We start from the raw sequence: 20477 nt of genomic DNA on the forward strand, positions 1-20477 counted from the left end.
GCGATACTAGTAGCGTTTCGTTTCTGTAATAATTAAATATGTGCATTTATGTTGGTCATTTCCTGTACTAAATAGATATCAAATCGTACACGACCGAGCGTACCATACAAACTACCCATACCTACACTCGCTCAGTGTATAAACCGAAAACCCATTGGCGTTAATGTGTACGTTGTGCTTGTGTGTAATTGTGTGTATAATGTATATGTGTGCATATTATATTTTATATTGTGTTCGAAGCCGTTAAGTCTTCTCCTGTTGTACAATACACAGAGGGGACCTCCGACAAAATAACGCAATACTTACATAAGACGGGTGGTGTACACCGTGTTTAAAATAAACGTCTCGACGGTGATTAATACTACGATGGCGATCAGGATGAGATTGAAGTATGTACCTACGTACAACTGCACAAGGGCATAACGTCACAATAGCAGAGCCGGTGCTCACAAGGTGTTATTATCTATAGGCCGGATTCCGGAAGAACCCGTAAATAGTAGGCTGTAGTGTGCGATTATTATGCGTACAACATCTGCAAACAACAAAACAATTACTATTATATTTTAAAATGCATAGTAATTTGTATTTAATATCTACATATAATCAGTATACTGTATATTCCATATGACGTATGCCTTGTATGAACGTGCTCAAAGCGGCTCATAGACGTAATTTTTATCTTTAAAATTACATCTGAATTGCATACTTACGCCCTCGCCAACCGGACACACGTGCAAAACAAAATATCAACACACAAAATAGCTTGGAAGCTAGGCTGACTTATGTTTAAGTATTTAAACCCGCCAAATCCGCTACTTTCCTACCCAATCATCATTAACATATTATCTCATATCATGTGTACGTAGAATATCTCTGTGATAAAACAAACACTAGTATGTGTAGATACATCCAAAATAAAAAAAAAAACATATCATTTTAAAGCTAACATGCATAATATTATATAGTTCTCTATAAATGTATCTGAATTATTCTAGACTAAGACATCACTAACAGAATCTATGTGTATATAACCTTAAAAAATATTTAACAGTTCAACATTCATCACATACGATTTATAACACGGTTCTACAAAATTTAGGGTAGTGTTTGTCCAAAGGATGAAACCAACACTTTTCGTTAGATTTGTTCACGAGGGATCCAAAATTTTTGTAGCACGTCAAGTTCCTGAGAAAAAAATTGTTAGTCCGAAAAAACCACTAAAAAAATAATTATTCAACTGTGGGTTCAACAAATTTTAATTAATGTGTTTTATTGTTTTTAGTATTTTTAGGGGTTTATACAACAAAGGGATTATGTAATAATTTGTATGATGTATTTAATATTTCTGAGTGTTTATCGCTGTTAAACTTGATGGGAACAATTTTTTTTTTTTTGAAATAGTGGGGTGTTTCCGATTTTTTTTTCATGAAATTGACGTGCTACGATAAATTTGATCCCTCGTGAAAAATCTTTGTGAAAAAATAGTGTCAGTTTCATCTTTTGGACAAACCCCCCCCCCCCTAAATTTTGTTGAACCGTGTTATTAATGGTATGTGATAATGTTGAATTGCTACATATTTTTTAAGGTTATAACTGTGTAATTAATATTCAGGATTAATAAGTACACTCGTAAAGTATATAATTATTAATTGTTGTGTTATATTCTTTTTTATATATGATCAATAATTCGTGCTGTATACATATTATTCTTATCATATCTTTATAAATTTACTTAGATTTAATTGTTAAAATAAATGTATAATGAATATTTTTTTTTATAAAAAGAAATAGTAAGAATGTCACAGTTAAACACTATGTTCAATAAATTATTTAAATAGCTATCTAGTTGTCGACTAGTAGGTAGAGCGTATTACTAAAGCCAAAACAGTATTATGTAGGCACTTACATAAACTTACTAGTATTCAGTTTTTAATTAAATCCTCCTGTTAAATTTTTTTTTTTTTGAAAATTTGAATTTGTGCGATGACTAAAATTATATTAATACTAACAAAGTATTTATTTGTAAAAAAAAAATTTTAAATACACTCCTTCAGTTATATATTGCATATATTATATGCAATCAATTTATAAAAAAAAAATAGTTTTGCAAACTTTTGCTGAGTAACGTCCTGAAAACGAAGAGGTATAAAAATTAATCACATTCGTTTTATGTCCTATACAAATTATGAGTTAAGGAGCAATTAACATTTTTAAGGTGCAACATACCCAACTAGTTAAAAAACAATTTAAAAACGATTGGTCAACTTAAAATAATGTTTTTCCTGTTTTTAAAAATCGTAAAAAAAGAACCATAAAAACGTCATTCTTGTGTTTAATGGTAAAACCTAAACAGTGATAATTAAATTAAGAATTGGAAGTATTTTAGTAAAGAGTGATTTAACAAAAAGTATTGTTTATAGCAGTTTACTGCCATTTAGACTATTGATTACAATTTTATAATATCATATAAATAAATATGTTCATATAGGTACGATTGAAAGATTAAAAAAAATATAATTCAATGTGTCATTTTCTATTCAAGCTGGAAAACTAAAAATCTATTTTTTATACATAAACGTCGCTGTTCCTAAAAAAAAGGCTTTAAACAATTATAAAAAATATAAAAAAATGAATAGCTAATAAACAGTAAAAATTACCTATAAAACAAATAGGTAGTAGCTTATCTTCAAACGTTTTTTACTTAATCCGGTATTACAATTTGACTACCATGCTGAAACAAAAAAAGTCTCAACTTATTTTTCATATACTATAAATAATTTAATTATAATATCATACCTAAAAATGTTTATTTTTACTTTTTAAATACCAACTACACAATACATGGACAGTAATCAACTGTAAGGATTTTAAATAAATTAACCTAAGCCAAAAAATAAAATAGAGGTTTACAAAAAAACTATGATTAAACAATAAAACTTGTTTTCTTTTTATTTCCATACCTATATGTTAGTAGATAAGTAACTATAATTTAATTATGTTAAAACTTATCTCCTTTCCAGATACTTACATATTGGATGCCCATTTATTTTTATTGCGAAATGATGCGCAATAAATTATTTAATAATATTTTAGGAACGCATAATATTAATATCAGGCTCACCTATTCATATTAACAATTCAGCCGCCTTACCATAATATTATTACGTACTACGTGTATGAGTCACCGAAGCAATGTTGTGACAAAGTATTTTAAATGACCAAATTATGCGACAGAAAAAATACAAACGTTATCTCGTGAGCAATATTGACAGACGACAGAACACTGTCCCTGGCCTAGTGTCTGGTTTATAGGCCATTCCACGTAAAATCACCTAATGGATGTGCGACTATAGTTAAAACATTTTTAAAATTTTTGTCATACATTCTTTATAGGTCCTTAATGATAAAACAATTAAAACATTTTTTTTTTGAAGTTATCCAAAAACACCTCATGGTCCCGACTGTGTAATTTAACCAGACATGAAACCTACACATTTAAAATTCTTATTAAGTATACTTTAACCATATTTTGAAAAAAAATATTTTTTTTAACCCTGAGGAATTTTTTTTTTCATTTTTAAATTTTCCAAAAACTTTCATTGGGGGTCAATAAAAAACTAAAAATAAAAAAAATTTCTCAGGGTTAAAAAGTAAAAAAAATATTTTTCAAAATTTGGTCAAAGTACACTTAGTTATAATTTTAACTGTGTAGGTTTCATTTCTATATCACTATCGGCGGTTAAATTACAGAGTCAGTAACATTTTTTAACTATAGTCGCACACCCCTAAGGTGAGTACACGTGGAATGACCCTTATACGATTTTATAACATTTGTATAATATGTATATGTGTTATACTATAATATATTATTTTTATAAGTCATTATTTATTATACAACAATTTTGTATAATCAAATATATGATGTTTTTCTAAATACATAGTATTTTTCCTAAACGCTTTATTTGCAAAATATGTAATATTTAACTGCCGGTATTATGGCTTTTAATGGGAACACTTAAAGATTTAAGCAATAAATTATAATAATTACAATGTATGAAATTATTAAAAATAATTAATTTTGTAAAAATAAATGCATACCAAGTCACGCAATCAGTAATGTCTGTCAATTACATGGATGTAAACGGATCCCCGATCCGTTAAACACGAGTTAACATCAATACCTATTAAGAAACGCTTCAAGCAAAATGTTTGCCATACTATAGTAAATATTTAATAAAGACATTGTATTGTCCAATTAGTTTAAAGAGCCATACATTATAAATAATTGCTTTGGCTAAAATTAAATGGGGACAACATAGAATTTTATTGTTTTGTTAGGTGTTTGTCTACAAAAATTATTTATGTTTAAGAAATACAGTATTTTGTATACAGCTCTATTATGCGTGTGCACTGTGTAGGCGACATATCAAAAGTTATAATAAAATAGTTTCAATTTATGCAATCCTTAATAAGGTATGTTATTAATAAGACATGTCACGTGTGTAAATAGTCTAAAAGAGACTGTCTAAAATTATTCTGATTCATAAACAGTCTTCGTTGTGTTAATAATGAATATTCTGTATAATGTATGTGTGGAAAAAAAAACTATCACCCAAATTAAAACAGTTAATTAAAGTCAACATTACCTACACTCATTGTATTTTTATTACTTCTAAATTTATGAATTGTTAATAGATAAAATATAGTATTTTAAAAATAAACGGCTATGACGTCTGACGTATGTATTCGTAATTGCTGGCGATTGATTAATTTACATAACTTGGCATTATTAATAAAAATCTAGCAAGGAAAAAACAGGTTAGACATTATGTAAGTGGAGTCAAGGTATGTATAGCTATTAAATTTAAAGTGAGTTATTTACTGACAAATATAATTTTAGTCCCTTATTTTCAACTTAAAATTTATGCAGGACACTTTTATTTCAATATTTTGTACATAAAATAGATTTAGGTTAAGTATTTAAACATAACAATTGATAGCGCTCTGGAAAATTATACTTATATTTGATAATAACATAAGTAGGAACACAATTTTTTCAGAAAGAAACACGTAGCAATTTTTGATTATTTTCCGAGAAAACGAGTCTTAATTAAACGGATTGCCCCGTGTAAAAATTAAGAAGCCTTAGACCGAAAGAAGCATCTTCTTATTTTAACGGAACTGCGATTTTGCGCGAACGAGTGACAGCGTCCATTCGGAGTATTTTTTTTTTTATACATAAATATTCTGTACAAAATATTGTCTTGTTTACAATAAAACTGTTGGCTGATAATCGTTGAGACAATATATAAATATATATATATATACTTTGTTTACTGACCCGTTATAAAACCCAATAAACGTCAACACGTCAATAATTGATGAACTGTAGTAGCCGTCAGAACTCACTGAGAATCGTATTTGATGCGTTTAATTGATTTGATTTAGAAATGGTCAACAAAAATACTAAGTCGCGCCGAGTGGACGACGAGGTGTTCGAGGATTCTGACGCGACGGTATTGTATAGCGACGACGAATCATCCGTGGCGTCGGCCGCCGTCGGACGGCACCGCACCGCTAGCATGGCTTTTGATACCAGCGAACCGAGTGACGCCTGCAGGCGGCGCAAGCGCAGGTGCCGCCGCCGCCGCTCGAGGAGGAGCTGTCGGAGACGCCGCCGCAGCTGTATACCCCGCAGGAGGCGCAGGCGATCGTGCGCGAAAAAGTGCAGCGAGGACGATGAGTCTACCTCGACGGAAGGTTGGAGCGACGGCGAGGAGTCTGACGAGTTGGACTTGCCCAACGAAGCCGGACGTCGCTATCTCAGCCCTTCGGTTACGCCGATAGCTCGGCTGGGCATGGCCGCTAGTGACGCGAGCTCGCGCAGGTGCCGGCGCCGCAAACGTTCGTGCCGGCGTCGCAAACGATCGTGCCGTCGCCGCAAACGATCGTGCCGCCGCCGCCGTCGCCGCTGCAGCACGGGCGAAGAAGAGATGGATGACAATAACATGACTCTCGCGGACGGGCCGACGTTGAGACGTCGCAATCGTAGCCTCTCGACCGGCAAATTGCGTTTACCCCGCACCGCGCCGTCCACTTCCGCCGACAAGAGTGTGTAATCATGTGTTCGTTGTTCTAAGTGGTTGAAAATATTCCAAATTGTATAAATTACTTTTACTTTTTTAAACTTATGACATTTATATGTCTTTGGCTATGGCACACACACGGAAAATCGACACCGGTTATCATAACAAAAAATAACGGCTGATTTATCTGTTTAGATAAGAGAGATAAGAGAGATAAAAGATATGGTTTTTACTTTGGAACACGACATCGGTTATCATAACGAAAAAATCAGCTGATTTATCTGAGATAAGGGAAGGAGATAGTGGGTAAGAGATAGTGGGTGAGAGATAGGGATAAGAGATAAAGGTTGGGATTGTGGGTGGGAATAGGAGGGGGCATATGTTGTATTCACAACGTTCAAAATAGAAACGAATAAAAATTCAATAATTTAAGGGGCCAAATTCTGGGCCAGATTTTATGAAAATACTAAAATATTAGCCAGAAACTTGATATGATTACTAGCCACCTTAGATACATAAAAATGTATCCCGTGGTGTTGCGGACTCGTACGCAAGCTGTTAAAATATAATATGTAATACCTATGTGAAAACCTTTAATAGAGCCTCGGGCCTCCATTATGAATGAATGATTGTTTAATAATTGGCCTTAATCGATATATTTTGCTAGTAATTCATCTAAAATTCTGAAGACTCTTTTTGAATAACAGTTGGACTATTGCTATGACAATTACAGATTATTGATAAGAGAATCAGCTAAAACGGTCGAAAAACTGGGCATGACCTCCACTGCACGGAAGTACGTAGGAACAAGTATAGGACCCTGGTACTTTTCTAATATCTAATCTTTTATCTCTTATCTCTAATCAACCCTCTCCTCACCTTCGCCGACGAAGAATTTATTCTTTAGTTGTCATATAATTTTAACATTTTGGGGAAACTACAAAAATGCACATAATATAAATATAAAACGATTAATTAAAATATGAATTTTAACCAGTGCATACTATACCAAGTTCAGTATAAATCAGTACGTAAGAAGTTAATAAAGTCGAATCAAAGCGATTATGAAATCAGAATAATATGTATGATTTCATTACAATCAAACGCTATGCTGCGAAACTACAAATACTTAATACAAATCCAGCCCAGTATAAACCAGCACAGTCTAAACCAAACAGAGACAAATCCAGCTCAGCAAGAAATTATCAAAGTAGAGTACAGTATCCAAGTAAATGCCTCCAAAAAATTGTATCCCCTAAAAAACGGGGAAACGGTTGAAAATTGGGTTTAAGGCAATTTGTAGACAGAAGTATACCATTGCCTAATAAATAATTTTATACAAATTTCGACTTAATCCGATCGGTTATAACACATCAAACTTAAAAGTTGAAAGCCCTGTCAAGTTGATAAACCGCATACGATTTCGGATCTATAAGTGCTACGAAGTAATTCGGTTAACAGAAAAAACGTTATTGTGTCCTTAGACACAACAAAAAAACAACCAAAATAAGTAGTATATTTTTTAATAATTGATTGATTACATTCCAACGCATTATATATTATGGTTAGTTGGTAAAAATCCAATTAAATAATTTAAGCTAATTTAATTTAATTTAATCAATTTAAGAATTTAATTATATTTTCAAATGAAATCGCCATTTATTGATTACTTTATATTACTAATGATTCATGTTTAAAGTCTAATTGAGGCCTTTTTAAAATGTGAGTAACTACATAACATCATTAAAATGAACATAAACGTTAAAGTGATTCACACATCTTCAACCCTGCAATTACATAAGGCCTCTAATAGTTGCTTATAACTGGTAACTCAAAAATAAATGCATAGTTCAAAAATAAAATGTTTATTATCAAAGATCGTTTAAGAGTTAAATAAATTCACACCTTTCCTATCAAAATCGATGGAGTATTTTTACTATTCTGATTCATAATAATGCCAATCGCAAGTTCCAATCCCAAAATATGCACCATTCCCAGTTGCCTGCAATGTATAAATAATTATTTCTTTTTTTGCTTTTGCTGTATTCATAGATCGTATTGTATAAGGTCTACGCTATGTACGATTGTTTCGAACTAAAACGTTGTTATTATTATTGGTGTAAACTATAAAAGTGGACTGTTTTATGGACCATGTTTACACCAGATAAGACTATTGATTATAGCTTTATGGCTAGGACTTATGTACAAAATGCAGCAGTCAAGTCCTTAATCCACTTACTAAATAATTATTGCCATTTGGCATTTCGTAATATACTATAATAACATAACGAGAACACACAGCAAACAAACTTAAATATTTTTAAAATGCTGTCAAACTTGTTATGTTGTAACTTGTAAGTATTGCATTTTTTGTCGTCAGTCCCCTTTATGTACAGGGTGATTCATGATTTTCTTGGAAAATGATTCCAGTTTTATAGTTTTTATTTATATTATTCAATTATAATATACAGTGTTAAGCAAGAAATTAAATCAATATGAGTTTGCAACTCAATATTGTCGAGTAAGCGAAGATACTCGTAATGAGTTAGTTGATACTGATTTGGAGATAAATTTAGGAGCATCACATATTTTATATTTATGTACACCATTTTAAGCAGAAGAATTAATATAATATAATAAACAAAAGTATTTACAAATACGAAAGTACAAATAATTAATTATGTACACAGATAATACAAGTGGGAGGATTAGAAATATTTTCTGTATGCGGAAGTAAGCGTTTCCATATAGATAAACAGCAACACGGTAGCCGGCGCTATTCGCAAATAATAAAATGGTAACCCTTTCCACAAAGCCGTCACTCCTTCTTGTTTTATTAGTTTATGAGCAGCGTCAACCATACCTGAGTATTCGCCTTTGCCGTCGACGTATTTTTGTTGCTGAATTCTTCAGAATAAAAAACAAATAAAAATTAATAACATAATTATACTCTACAACGACTAATTAGATTGGCAACTGTTAAATAATTATTATTTTAAAAATATATAATAGTTTGTTATTGTTAAAATCGATTAGGTACAACAATGACCAACGTAATGTAGATTTCTAGCTACTAACCGATTGCTCAGAACCGGCAGGGAGAACTAACTGTACTATAGACTAAAATATAGATTATTTATATTTTAATGTACTTTTATAAATAATACAAATAATAACTTATAGTCGAGAGGCGGCCTTAGAAAATAATGTCAATTAACTCCATCGTTATCAGTTGCCAGTTTAATAAAACAAACACGTTCACGAAATTCACCAATTAAGCATTGAGAGTTGTAGTATATAAGTACGATTGTGAGGTTCAATGGCGGGAAGATATTTCACATTAAAACGTGAAACTCGAATAATGTTGATCACACTAATCGTTTTATTTAAAATTACCAATACAAATATATAATAGATCATTGAATTCGAAAGCCAATCTAACGTTTTTTATTAATTGTTAATATTTATATTGCCATTATTATGCCAGAATTAAAATATGTACATAAAATTATATCCAAAAAAACAAATTTGATTTGGATTTTGAACGGTATTTGGCGGTATTTATTATATTATTAATTAAATTCCTAACCTGTAAAATCATTTAGCTATAGTAGCGCTCAACGCAAAAGTGGTAAACGTTTTTGTCTATTGGGCATTTTGAGATGGTGAGCGGGGTCTATATTATGCAAGCAGATCTTGACAGTTATAAATCAAACGGTTGGTAGCCAAAATTTCTAATTGCGTGGCTTTGCTGTTTAAAACAACTTTTGGAAAATAGTTATAAAAAAACTCTTCTAATTGAGTGAGCTATGGTTAACGACTGTTTACCTCGTTTTGAGTACATCCATCGGACAAGAACACACGGCATACACTGCTCCGGATACCATGCTAGAAGCCGTGTGAAGACCTAATCCGTCTTTCATACCCTCTAAAAAATAATAAATACTTATTAAGTTTTCGACAACATACTCCAAATTTAAAAGGAATGCTATGTAAGTCGAATTGATAGTTTTTATATATATTTTTTTTAAACATAATTACAAAATTACTATTATTTTTCAGGAGCTGATGTGATAATGTGACCTTTGAAAATTGTGAATTTTCCCATTTATGAAAAAAGAAGATATTTATTGTGTTCTTTGTAGCAAAATTTTCTATTTCATACTTATATTTTCTGAAAAAATTTAAAGTGCACACAAGGATATTTTTACGTCGAGATCAACAAGTAGAATTTTTATATCTAGACCTCTCCCCCCCCCCCCCCAAAAAAATGCTTGTGAAATGACTACGGTTCTAAGGTTTTTAGGCCCGAAGCGAAAGATTTTTTGGTCCCACGTGACATTCGCTAGATCGATCCTGGTGAAACGGTTACTAATTTATAAACTATTGACGAGAAAAAACGTTACTTTTTTCCGACAAGTACGATTTAGCATGATCATAAGACATCAACTGCGTAACGTTGGCTACCATTGCCCTGGACACGGTTGGTACTGTTCCCCGCCAAAGTCCAGCGATTCCTTCATCCTTGCCGATCCTTGAGAGTGCGTCGAACACGTGTTTGTAGTTGCGCCTTTGATCCGGTGGTAATCGACCATCAGCCGTCATTCGAACAACAGCCACCTGTTGTATCACAAAAAATTTGACACGATTTTAGTTCAGTAAAATTAAATTATGGGCTGAATTAAAAAAAAAAAAAAAGTAAACTTATCGACGTACGTCGGCTGGAGTAGATATCATAGCGGCAAACGCTCCTGTCGAGCAACTGTTTATTATCTGATAGAAGAAACCTGTGTAACCTCGCCTGAAAGTAATAAGTGTTTTTTATTTACAAACTGCAGTGCCTCAAAAATCCTTCGTTAATATATTTTTATAACAAGATAGCTGATAGCAGTAGCGCAAGATTGTGTAAGTGGGAAGAAGGGCTAACCTAATCTAATTTAAGCATCTTCATTAAGAGGACGTATACTTTTTGGTTATATACAATAACTAATTTTAAAGAGTATGATTTTCTACATATTAACTGGGTTTACACAAATTTGGAGTTACACGAATGAACGATCCATTTGTAATGTAATTTTATATTATTTAAATATCAAGCTAATAACAAATTAATTTTTGATACGAGACTGATAAATTATTGGTTTTACGATAATGCGTGTATGTTTGTGTCTGTAAGCATGGCATTTTTTCCTGTGGTTTTATATTTAAAATAAATATGAATTTTACATATGAAATTAAAATTGTATATTAGCTTAATTCGAAAAAGAGTTGTGGTTTATTTATAGCTCAGGACAATAAATAAAATTACGTTTTTTAATGCATTTTACAATACAGACGTTTAATATGAAATTACACCCAGGAAGATAGATATTACCTATAGAACTGTTGTTTTCCAAAATTTTAACTATAGGTAAAAAGGAGATTCGGTACTACTGTTTGCATACACTTACAACATAAAGTCTGGATTTAAAAGTTTAAACTAAGTATTGATAAAATATTACAAGTAAAATAAACGAAATAGCGTTATGTATATTATCCATTTGACTGGTCGTAACATTTCAAGTAATCGAGAAGTCAAGGTAAGCGTATATAGGCAGGTATTCAATATGAAGAAAAATTAATCGGAGTTTAAAGGAAGCGCAATTACATGACGTACGATAGATCGGTTTTCCGAGTCATGTGGTAATCTAATCGTACCAATTACACAATAGTGCTAAATTTCCTAATTACAATAGTAATAGGAAGTATTTAATTATCTTATGTCATATTATGCTATTGTATTTAGAACAATAACAACGTACATAATGTTTTATTAAATGTGCTAAGTTCAAGTTCGACTTATCGAGAATTTAGACAAACATTTTTCTGTTAATAATAAATATGCACCTTTATGATAACCTGCCAATTTTTTTAACAATAGTAGAAAATTATAAAATTATAAATAGATTGAGTAATCAAAACAAGACAAAACAAAAAATAATTACTCAATATATTAACTGATTCGCACTTCAGATAAAGATGGGCAATTCTTTCTAAAGCAAAAAACAACAACAAATAGATTGCAAACGATATTTTTTATAATGTTACTCCTCAGACCTCATGGCTAGTAAATACGTTTGTTTAACCTTAATTTAAACCCAGTTAAATTAAAATTTATAGTTTCCTGGAAAATTGACTTATTATTGTTATCCATTAGAAAGAAGAAAAACTTAATAAATTATATCCTAATTTTTAAATATTTTTGTTGTTGAATTTATGAACCTAACAATCGGTTTTTAACCGAATAACTTTTTAATCGATTAATATGAAATTAATTTCAAACCCTAAATAGCCATGAATATTTATAAACTAAAAAAAAAAAAAAAAGCCAGTACAGTGGGGTCGGGGCATAGTGGGGACGAAGAGGAAAATTTGACTACAGATTTTTGAGAAAATTGTATATGTTATAGTTCCATTTTAGATATACCTTTGGTCTAATTTTCAGACCTAAATCTCTAAAACTTTGCTTGACAAAGTGAAATAAAGAAAAAAATGCTATCCCTTCGAAGAGAAAAAGTTTATGATACTTTTTTGGTTTTTAATGTTTATCGATAGTACTATGTTTGAAGAACAATTCAATCCAATTATAAATTTGGAACATTTTCGACTATTTTTAAAAAAGTTATAGAGCATCGTAATTTTAAGTTGAAAAATGTTTTAATTTTTTAGGTGTTTTTCTCGATTTTAATGGGGAAGGGGTGACTTTTTTTGGTAACACTTTTTTTCGGCTATGTACCGGCTAATTCTCACCCCCAACCCCATTCCCATTTCCACCCCAACCTCATCTTTAACCCCATTTCTTTTTTGGTAACGCTTTTTTGGTAACACTAAGTAAATAACGCTTTTTAGGTAACGCTTTTTTCGGTTATTTGCCAGGGTTATGTGCCAGAGCTAAAACATGAAAATGTCAAAAAATAAAAACACATCATTGTAAAAACAATACCTTCTCAGCTCCGCACCGAAGCTAAAATATGCAATAAAAAAATGTACCCCTTTACTAAACGGTTGAGTTATTTTTTTACCATAGTCAATTGTAAACTTACAACAAGACTATATATAATTTATTATGTATATAATTATATACATTATGTCTATATATAATGTATCATACAATAAAATATAATATGTATTATTTATGTATAGTTCTGTTTTTTTTAACTTACTGTTTCAATTCGTCCGAAATGGTATTGTAGGCGCCAATTCTCGTGGACGTGTACACTACTTGTCTGGTCAAATTAGCCGATAGTCCCTTGTAAAAGCCTGAAATACTTTCATTTTTCAAAATGTTCTTTATGGCTTGTAACGAATTCTTATGATCCTTGGTCGAACCCCCTTCGCCACTGAGCTGCATGCGGAACTTGAGAACGTCCAACGGATGGACCATACCGGATGATCCCATTCTGGAAACGTGACAATTAAAATATTTTAAATCCTAACGATAATTAATCTGTATACAGATATTTATTGAATTCGACATTATTATGTATACCCAGATAATCCAGCGATAATAAACTGCGCCGTAGACGATATATGTTTTTCTGATGACTTTCCCGACATTTTAACTAGGTATAACGGTTATGCAATATGGAAATATAAAAATTGGTTACATAAAAAACCAAACCAGCACAGTAACTAAACAAAATCGTCTAAGAGTCAATAGTATGGTAACCATATGTATATCGTTTATTTTAAATTACAAGATTTCAAGCCAACATTTATTTATATTATATATTGTTATAATACTACTTATTTTTTTCAAATCCAAGTTATCATTCATTCCCATGAATGGAGTAAGTATAGAACTATAATTGAAATTGGATTTTAATTACTATGGAATTTTCGTTATCCTTGGTTCTAGTTAAATTTATCTACTGAAGTCGCGGTATAAAAAGTAGTTATTTTCAAATAATTTTATTACAATTTATTTGTTTTTCGAAATTTTGTTCTTATAATTCCATTATAAAGGTCATTGTTCTTCAACAATTTTAATAATATATTTTAATCGGGATCAGGATAGTGACTCAATTTTGTTTACCGTTTTTAACATTAAAATAAACGAATTTAGATAATAAGTTAATCGAGATCTTTAATTAGACACCTGTAAATAATTTTCATTGAACGATAGTAACTCTTATAACGATTATCAAATGCTCTGTAAAATGAGACGTGTCTTTCCGCACACGAAAAGCAAATAAACATGCCCTACATTCAGGCACGGCGCCAGAATTTTTTTCTTAGGGAGGCGGGAAAGGTCAAGTGAATTTTTTGGAGGGGCAACCACAATAATTTTACCTACTTCTGTCAATAAAAACAATTATAATGATTTATCAGTGAATGACTTTAATATTTATAAGTAAAATAGTATAAAATATGAATTTATTACAGATTAAGGGCCAATATATACTAGTGTACAATTTAAGTAAGGCAACTTTTTTAAATAAGCGTTATTTTTACCTGTCGGCCATCATATAGCTCTTATTGTACTCTATGAAAGTCGAAGTAAAAATGAAGGCTTATAAAACGCCCAACAACCAGTCAGTGGAGATTATAGTTATCGTGTTATACCTACATTCTATTAAACCCAAACAATCCGTCAATAAACACTGCATTTTTGGAAAACACACACAAACGTAAATATTATAATTATATATATATATACACCAAAACACATAATTATATGGACGACGGATTATTGATAACCGATTGCAAAAACACTCAAAAAATATTGATAAAAATAGGCCACATTTGGTGGCAATGTCATAACTAATAACTAAACTTGTATAGATAAACAGGTTTAAATCAAAACAACAATTGTTTTCACAATTTCCGTAATAACTAAATTTGTATATATAAAAATACAGTTATTTAAAATCTGGGTTTTAGGAATAATAATCAAATATTTAAAATTATACTATTTAGCAAAATATCTGGGGGGGGGGGCGAGAGAAGGGCAAGAATTTGTTATGAGGGGGCGACCGCCCACCCTCGCCCCCCCTTGGCGCCGTCCCTGCCTACATTAAAAATATCATGGACAAAGTTTTATATAGTTATACGGAGTGTAACAGAATTTACAGAAACAAATGTCGCACTCTACGAATGGTACGAATGGTACTACATAGAATATAATTTTTTTAAATCAAAAACCCAGAATTTACCGGGTTTATTTGTAAAAAATATATATAAAATAAACCATACCGTGGAACTTCCCGAAAAATGTTCTCATAAAAAAGGAGTCACTCGATTTGTTTATTTTTAGTGACAAATTTCCCATAATCAGTTTCTACAATTAATTTAATCGTATTATCCTGTAGAAGATCATTAAATAAGATAAAACCGAAAGGAATAAATCCCTAAAAAATGTCTATAGTAATTCATGAGTCACACCAAATTTATGATTTTGGAAATAATAAGTCAAAATTTGCGGTGGTAATGATCTTTTTTTGTAAAAAATCGAGTGCCCCTTTATTTTATTAGGGAATTGTTCAATTTTTATTTTTGATGGATATTTCACAAATACAATCCGGAAAACCCCGAGTTTTTGACATTAATATAAATTTAAAAAAACATATTCTTGAACCCCCTCTATGTGGCACTACTCATAGAGAACGACATTTGTTATTGGGATACTCTGTATAATTAAACAACGTCTATTAATATTCATAACACATAAAATAAATTATAAAAATAATACGATGGTCGATGAGTATATTTTAGTTTAATAAGCTTAGTACATAATCAAGTGACATGTCAAAATAATTAATAGTTTCGAAAGTAAAGTTACCACGTCCTGTGGCATCGTATCGTAGCAATCTTTGTTTGTGGTTGTTAGGCGTTCTAATAGAAAACAACAACAAACAAAACATTGTTTTTTTAACTAAATAAAATTAATCAGAAAATCTAAGTACACCTAAATACATACATAGTCAGTGTGCTGAAATGAACAAAGAGCTCAACAATGCCAAAGATGACACAGTAACCACCAACAACAATAGGCAAGTAATCTCAGACAGCTCGGATTCCATTTTACTTGTTACGGTCGATATCACAAAGTCCAGTGGACTTTTGGCCAAGAATTTAGAAAGCATGAACACTATTGAAGAAAACTCAGACGACGCACAATCAGTTACGACCGACCTAATATCAGACCGTAGAGAATTTGCCGGTGAAACAATGGCGATAAATTCGACAACGAACGAAACGAATTCCATACAACACGGGCCGCCCATGTCAAATTTAGATGGTACTGATTTAGAGCTCAAAAAAAAAAAACCTTAAAAATAACTAGTAACTCGATGTGCGATATGCTTATAAAATGTCATCACATATCTACATATTATACTCTATCGCTGATTTCCTCAAAAATATAAGTGTTTTAAAGTGTCAAATACAATTAGGGTTTTTGATGAACATAGCGCACAGGTGTAATAATTGTATTTTTTTAGAAATGCGAGCTAAGTACAGTAATAGATACCCAATATAGTTGTCTATAAATTAATCAAACCTAATATTGGAAGCTAAAAATCCAAATTTTCGCTGCTAGAGGCCATATTAAGTTCATTAAATATGTGGAATGATACAGTTTCAAAGGTCATTCCTAAATTATTTAAAAACTCACTTATGATACCTGCGTAGTATGCTATCGATATTATTGGCCACAGATTTAGTCATGCTATGAAACTAAAGTCATTTCTAAGCGTTTACCAAATGAGGCTCAGGAGCCAAGGAAACAGGTAAAGGGTGGAGTGCGGTTTTAGAATTTTTATAAAAATGTGTTTGTAAATTATTACCTTTATAGTAATAGTACCTTTCAATAACCACAACGTAAGCCGGCTTTCTCGGATAAGGCCGCCCATGTAAGACCACATGTCACAAGTTTTCAAGCCGATAACCGGGGTTATATATTATACTTGAACCTTTAGACTATATTTACTCCTAATATTGCGTTAAGAGTAATTCAATAACAGCTATATTCTATTAACTTGCCTTCTCATTTTAGGCACACTATCTGATTTAATTGAATAGCTGGGCTCTTTATTTTCGGCGACATCTCTTATCTCTACCTAAATATAATAGTAATTAGGTCACAAGGTTATGAATTGTGGACAATATTAAATGCTTCATAGAACTAAATTATGAAAACGGAGGCGGTTGATACAAAATGAAACTATGAGTTTTGCCAGTTGGATTAGGCCGAATAAAACCAAAAGGACGTACCAAAAAGAACAACGTAGAATGTGTAGGTACGTAAATGGCGACCGTGATTTGCCAACACCTGCCCACTTCGTATACGACATTGTTTAAACAATAAAACACAAGCATTAAGCGTGCGTTTACCAAATATAGATGTACAAAAATTCGATTTCATACAATAAAATAATAATTTTCGTTTTACAATAAAAAAAATAATAATAATGAAATAAATTAATCGAAAAACTCGACCCAATCTGTACTATATTATCAGTTACAAGTTTATGCGGGTGGCGAAGTGCTATGCAATAGCCTTCGGACGGTTATAATAATATTGTAATACCTACCCACGCCATTCGTGGTGTATAAAAACATATCTTGTTAAAATATCAGTTATCTTGCGTTGGTTTATCGAGCCTAAAAAAATAACTACAGCTAACAAATTAATCGAAGGAGTGTATGCAAAATGTTTAATGGCGCGCACTACTCTTATAATATTATATATAGACTATAGTTTAATAGGTAATATATTCATATCCATTAGTAAAATGATATTTATGTAATGGATTTATAAAAACAGCTAAATAGTACGTTATACTGGGTTACGGACTATGGTAAATTATTATTATTTTTTTTTTTTTACTATTATCATCATTAAATATAAATAAAAAAATCAAACATTCACATCACGAAAGATGTCTAGGGATTTAAGAAACTAGTTAAGCAAAAAGAAAAAAACTTTACATACATAAGCATTAGACGCAAATTCGTTAAAAATATTGGAGGTAATCAAATTCCGACTTAATTATTCGATTTTTGGGGCACTAATTTCAAAACTAGAGGTGCTATGCATAAAACCCTAATTTGAAAAAAATAGTTTACAAATTAAAAAAACATTCAACCACATAATAGATTTAATCTATTCTGTGATTCAACTCTTGTGCATTTAAAAATGATCCTGATGAAAAGTACTAATGTCTATTTCGGTTTGTTGTGGCCTTTAAGACAACAATATTTTATCTCAGTTAAAGTCGTCGCCGTAGAATCAAAGGGACCAACCAAAAATTGTTTTTTTTTTGTTCAAATTAAATTTAAGTCCTTAATTAAAACATTTCCTATTAATTTAAAGTATAATAATTTGTAATGCAATTGAAAGTAAAGGTTAACTTAGATAATTTTGTTTAGAAACGTAATAATAGTTATAGTTTTTAATAGATTGAAATTTGCCTCCATGAAAAAATTTACATTGGTGAATACGTCCCTCTGATTCTACGGCAACGAAGTGTTACACTATAAAATTGTGACAATAATTTTTCCCGCCATCAATAATTAAATTTGTAAAGTGTAAATACAAAATTTATTATTTATTTACGATTGAAAAATAATAGTTATTAATTTTGTATGGAGCAAAGTTTTTCAAAAGAATATGATTTATTATTCATCAAAAGCATGACAAAGTATGATAAATCCAAATAGATTATAATATTTTAGAACTTGATAATTTTGTTCGAAAATGTTAGCACAATTATAGAACAGAGAGATGTCAAGAATAAAGAAGTTTAGATACAGCTATCGGTGTATTTAACAGTATACTGATACATCTATTCGAATGGAAATAATATCGGACTACTTGATTAAGTATGTAAGACTACTACGACATAGTTCATAAATCATAATAATAAATATAATAGGTATTACAAGCTAACTAGCTTATGAATTTGAACCCCACACTCTAAAGATGTTTATACACATCCTACTATACTTCGGAAAATATAATTATATGAAGACAGATTTATTTTAAATTTGTATACTTCGAAATGGTAATACTTGAATTCAGTTTTTATTTAATATCTAAAAATGTTAAACTTAAATGATGATATTTTCTTTTGTGAACAAGAATATTTTTAAAAATCTGATTACACTAATCATGTAAAAAATAACATTAATACAATAGATGAAATTAAATATTATCTGATTATCATAGTTATATTTCAAAATTGTTAGACGTTTCCTCTATAAATAATAGGTATGATAGGTGGCGGAAAAGGTTTTCAGAGTTTCGAGGCTCGCAAATTACTAAATAGGTATGAAATAGTAAATACTATACTAGTTATAGCAACATAAAAGTTCGTACCACAATTATTGCAAATGAACTTAGATAGATTTAGCGATTCTCTAAAATATGAATTATTCCATTCCTACATGAAAGATATTGATGACAATTGACAAAGCTGAACGCATTTCTCAGTTATTATTAAACAAAATTACAGAAAAACAAATTATAAACCTCGTTTTTAATAATATGGTACATAGTTTAATAAAATTGTAATAACTTTGTGAACTGTATAAAATTAAAAGTTATTAATATACCGGTCCATTTATTGTAGATATAATACATTAATTTTTTTGTAAAATGATGTAAATATACATTGAAAATCGATTTACTAAGATTATATAATATGCAATTTATTTTAAGTTTGTTGTTAAAACCAATGAATGCAACAAGCACCAGCCAAAAATCCGTATAATCTGAGCGCACGGAAGTGCGCCAAGCCAAGTGCTATAGCAATGCCAGTGTATCTTTACACGAACCAATTCACCCAGTTTTTCTAATCCACATATCTCTGTTTCCTCTTAAGATATGCTTTTGAAATTTGAAACGCAGATTAGGCTCGAGTAGTTTCTGAATGAATCATAAAACATCATTATCAAATTTACTCACTTAGGAGTTACGTGGGTGATAGGAAGGAGATAACTCAGAAGAAAAGAAAAAAGGTTCAGATCCCCTCCAAAAAAAGTCAGCCAATGTCTTTTTAATGATCGAAAAAATCTCTCTTACAACACTGGGTTTGTTTTATTTTTCTCAAATATAGCTAATAAAATATTTTTGATCTAAAATTTTGGTGGAGTTGACGCTTAATAGTTTATTAGTTATCGGGTATAGACTTACTTTATTTTGACACGTCTTCTGACATTAATTAATATATACCTACACATTATATTTACATACCTATTATGCGGTAACCGACACGGCTCGGCGATTGACGCCGCACCGTGTACGGAAGTGTGCACCTGTCATAGCCAGTTTGAGAAACCCTGAATGCTGATAACTGTTTTTAGGTTTGAACTAGTAAACATTGATTTGGTTACTTGTAACAGCAGCCG

The 20477-nt window shown here is 30.9% G+C and overlaps 1 protein-coding gene across 1 annotated transcript; it reads right to left on the minus strand.

Moving 5' to 3' along the window:
• Positions 1-8794: 8794 nt before the first annotated feature.
• Positions 8795-13699, minus strand: LOC126844804 (mitochondrial 2-oxoglutarate/malate carrier protein-like). Its single transcript, XM_050583221.1, has 6 exons — positions 13615-13699; positions 13289-13525; positions 10803-10887; positions 10493-10706; positions 9915-10014; positions 8795-8993 (listed from the first exon to the last, which is right to left on the minus strand). Exons 1-6 carry the CDS (start codon positions 13680-13682, stop codon positions 8795-8797), a joined length of 903 nt encoding a protein of 300 aa, XP_050439178.1. The 5' UTR covers positions 13683-13699.
• Between the last annotated feature and the right edge of the window lie 6778 nt (positions 13700-20477).

This window comes from Adelges cooleyi, unplaced genomic scaffold, assembly GCF_023614345.1.
Source record: "Adelges cooleyi isolate 19-005CV unplaced genomic scaffold, UGA_ACOO_1.1 ACOO_flye_CR_arks_rails_tigmint_CR_PRNA_651, whole genome shotgun sequence".
Lineage (NCBI taxonomy): Eukaryota > Metazoa > Arthropoda > Insecta > Hemiptera > Adelgidae > Adelges > Adelges cooleyi.

Bases quoted from the DNA above. Each gene is read 5' to 3' on its own strand.
- LOC126844804 (XM_050583221.1), bottom strand. From the start codon at position 13,682: ATGTCGGGAAAGTCATCAGAAAAACATATATCGTCTACGGCGCAGTTT. The intron at 10,888-13,288 runs GTAAGTTAAAAA...TATTACTTTCAG, and splicing joins ATTTCGGACGAATTGAAACA to GCGAGGTTACACAGGTTTCT. The intron at 10,707-10,802 runs GTACGTCGATAA...GTGATACAACAG, and splicing joins TGATATCTACTCCAGCCGAC to GTGGCTGTTGTTCGAATGAC.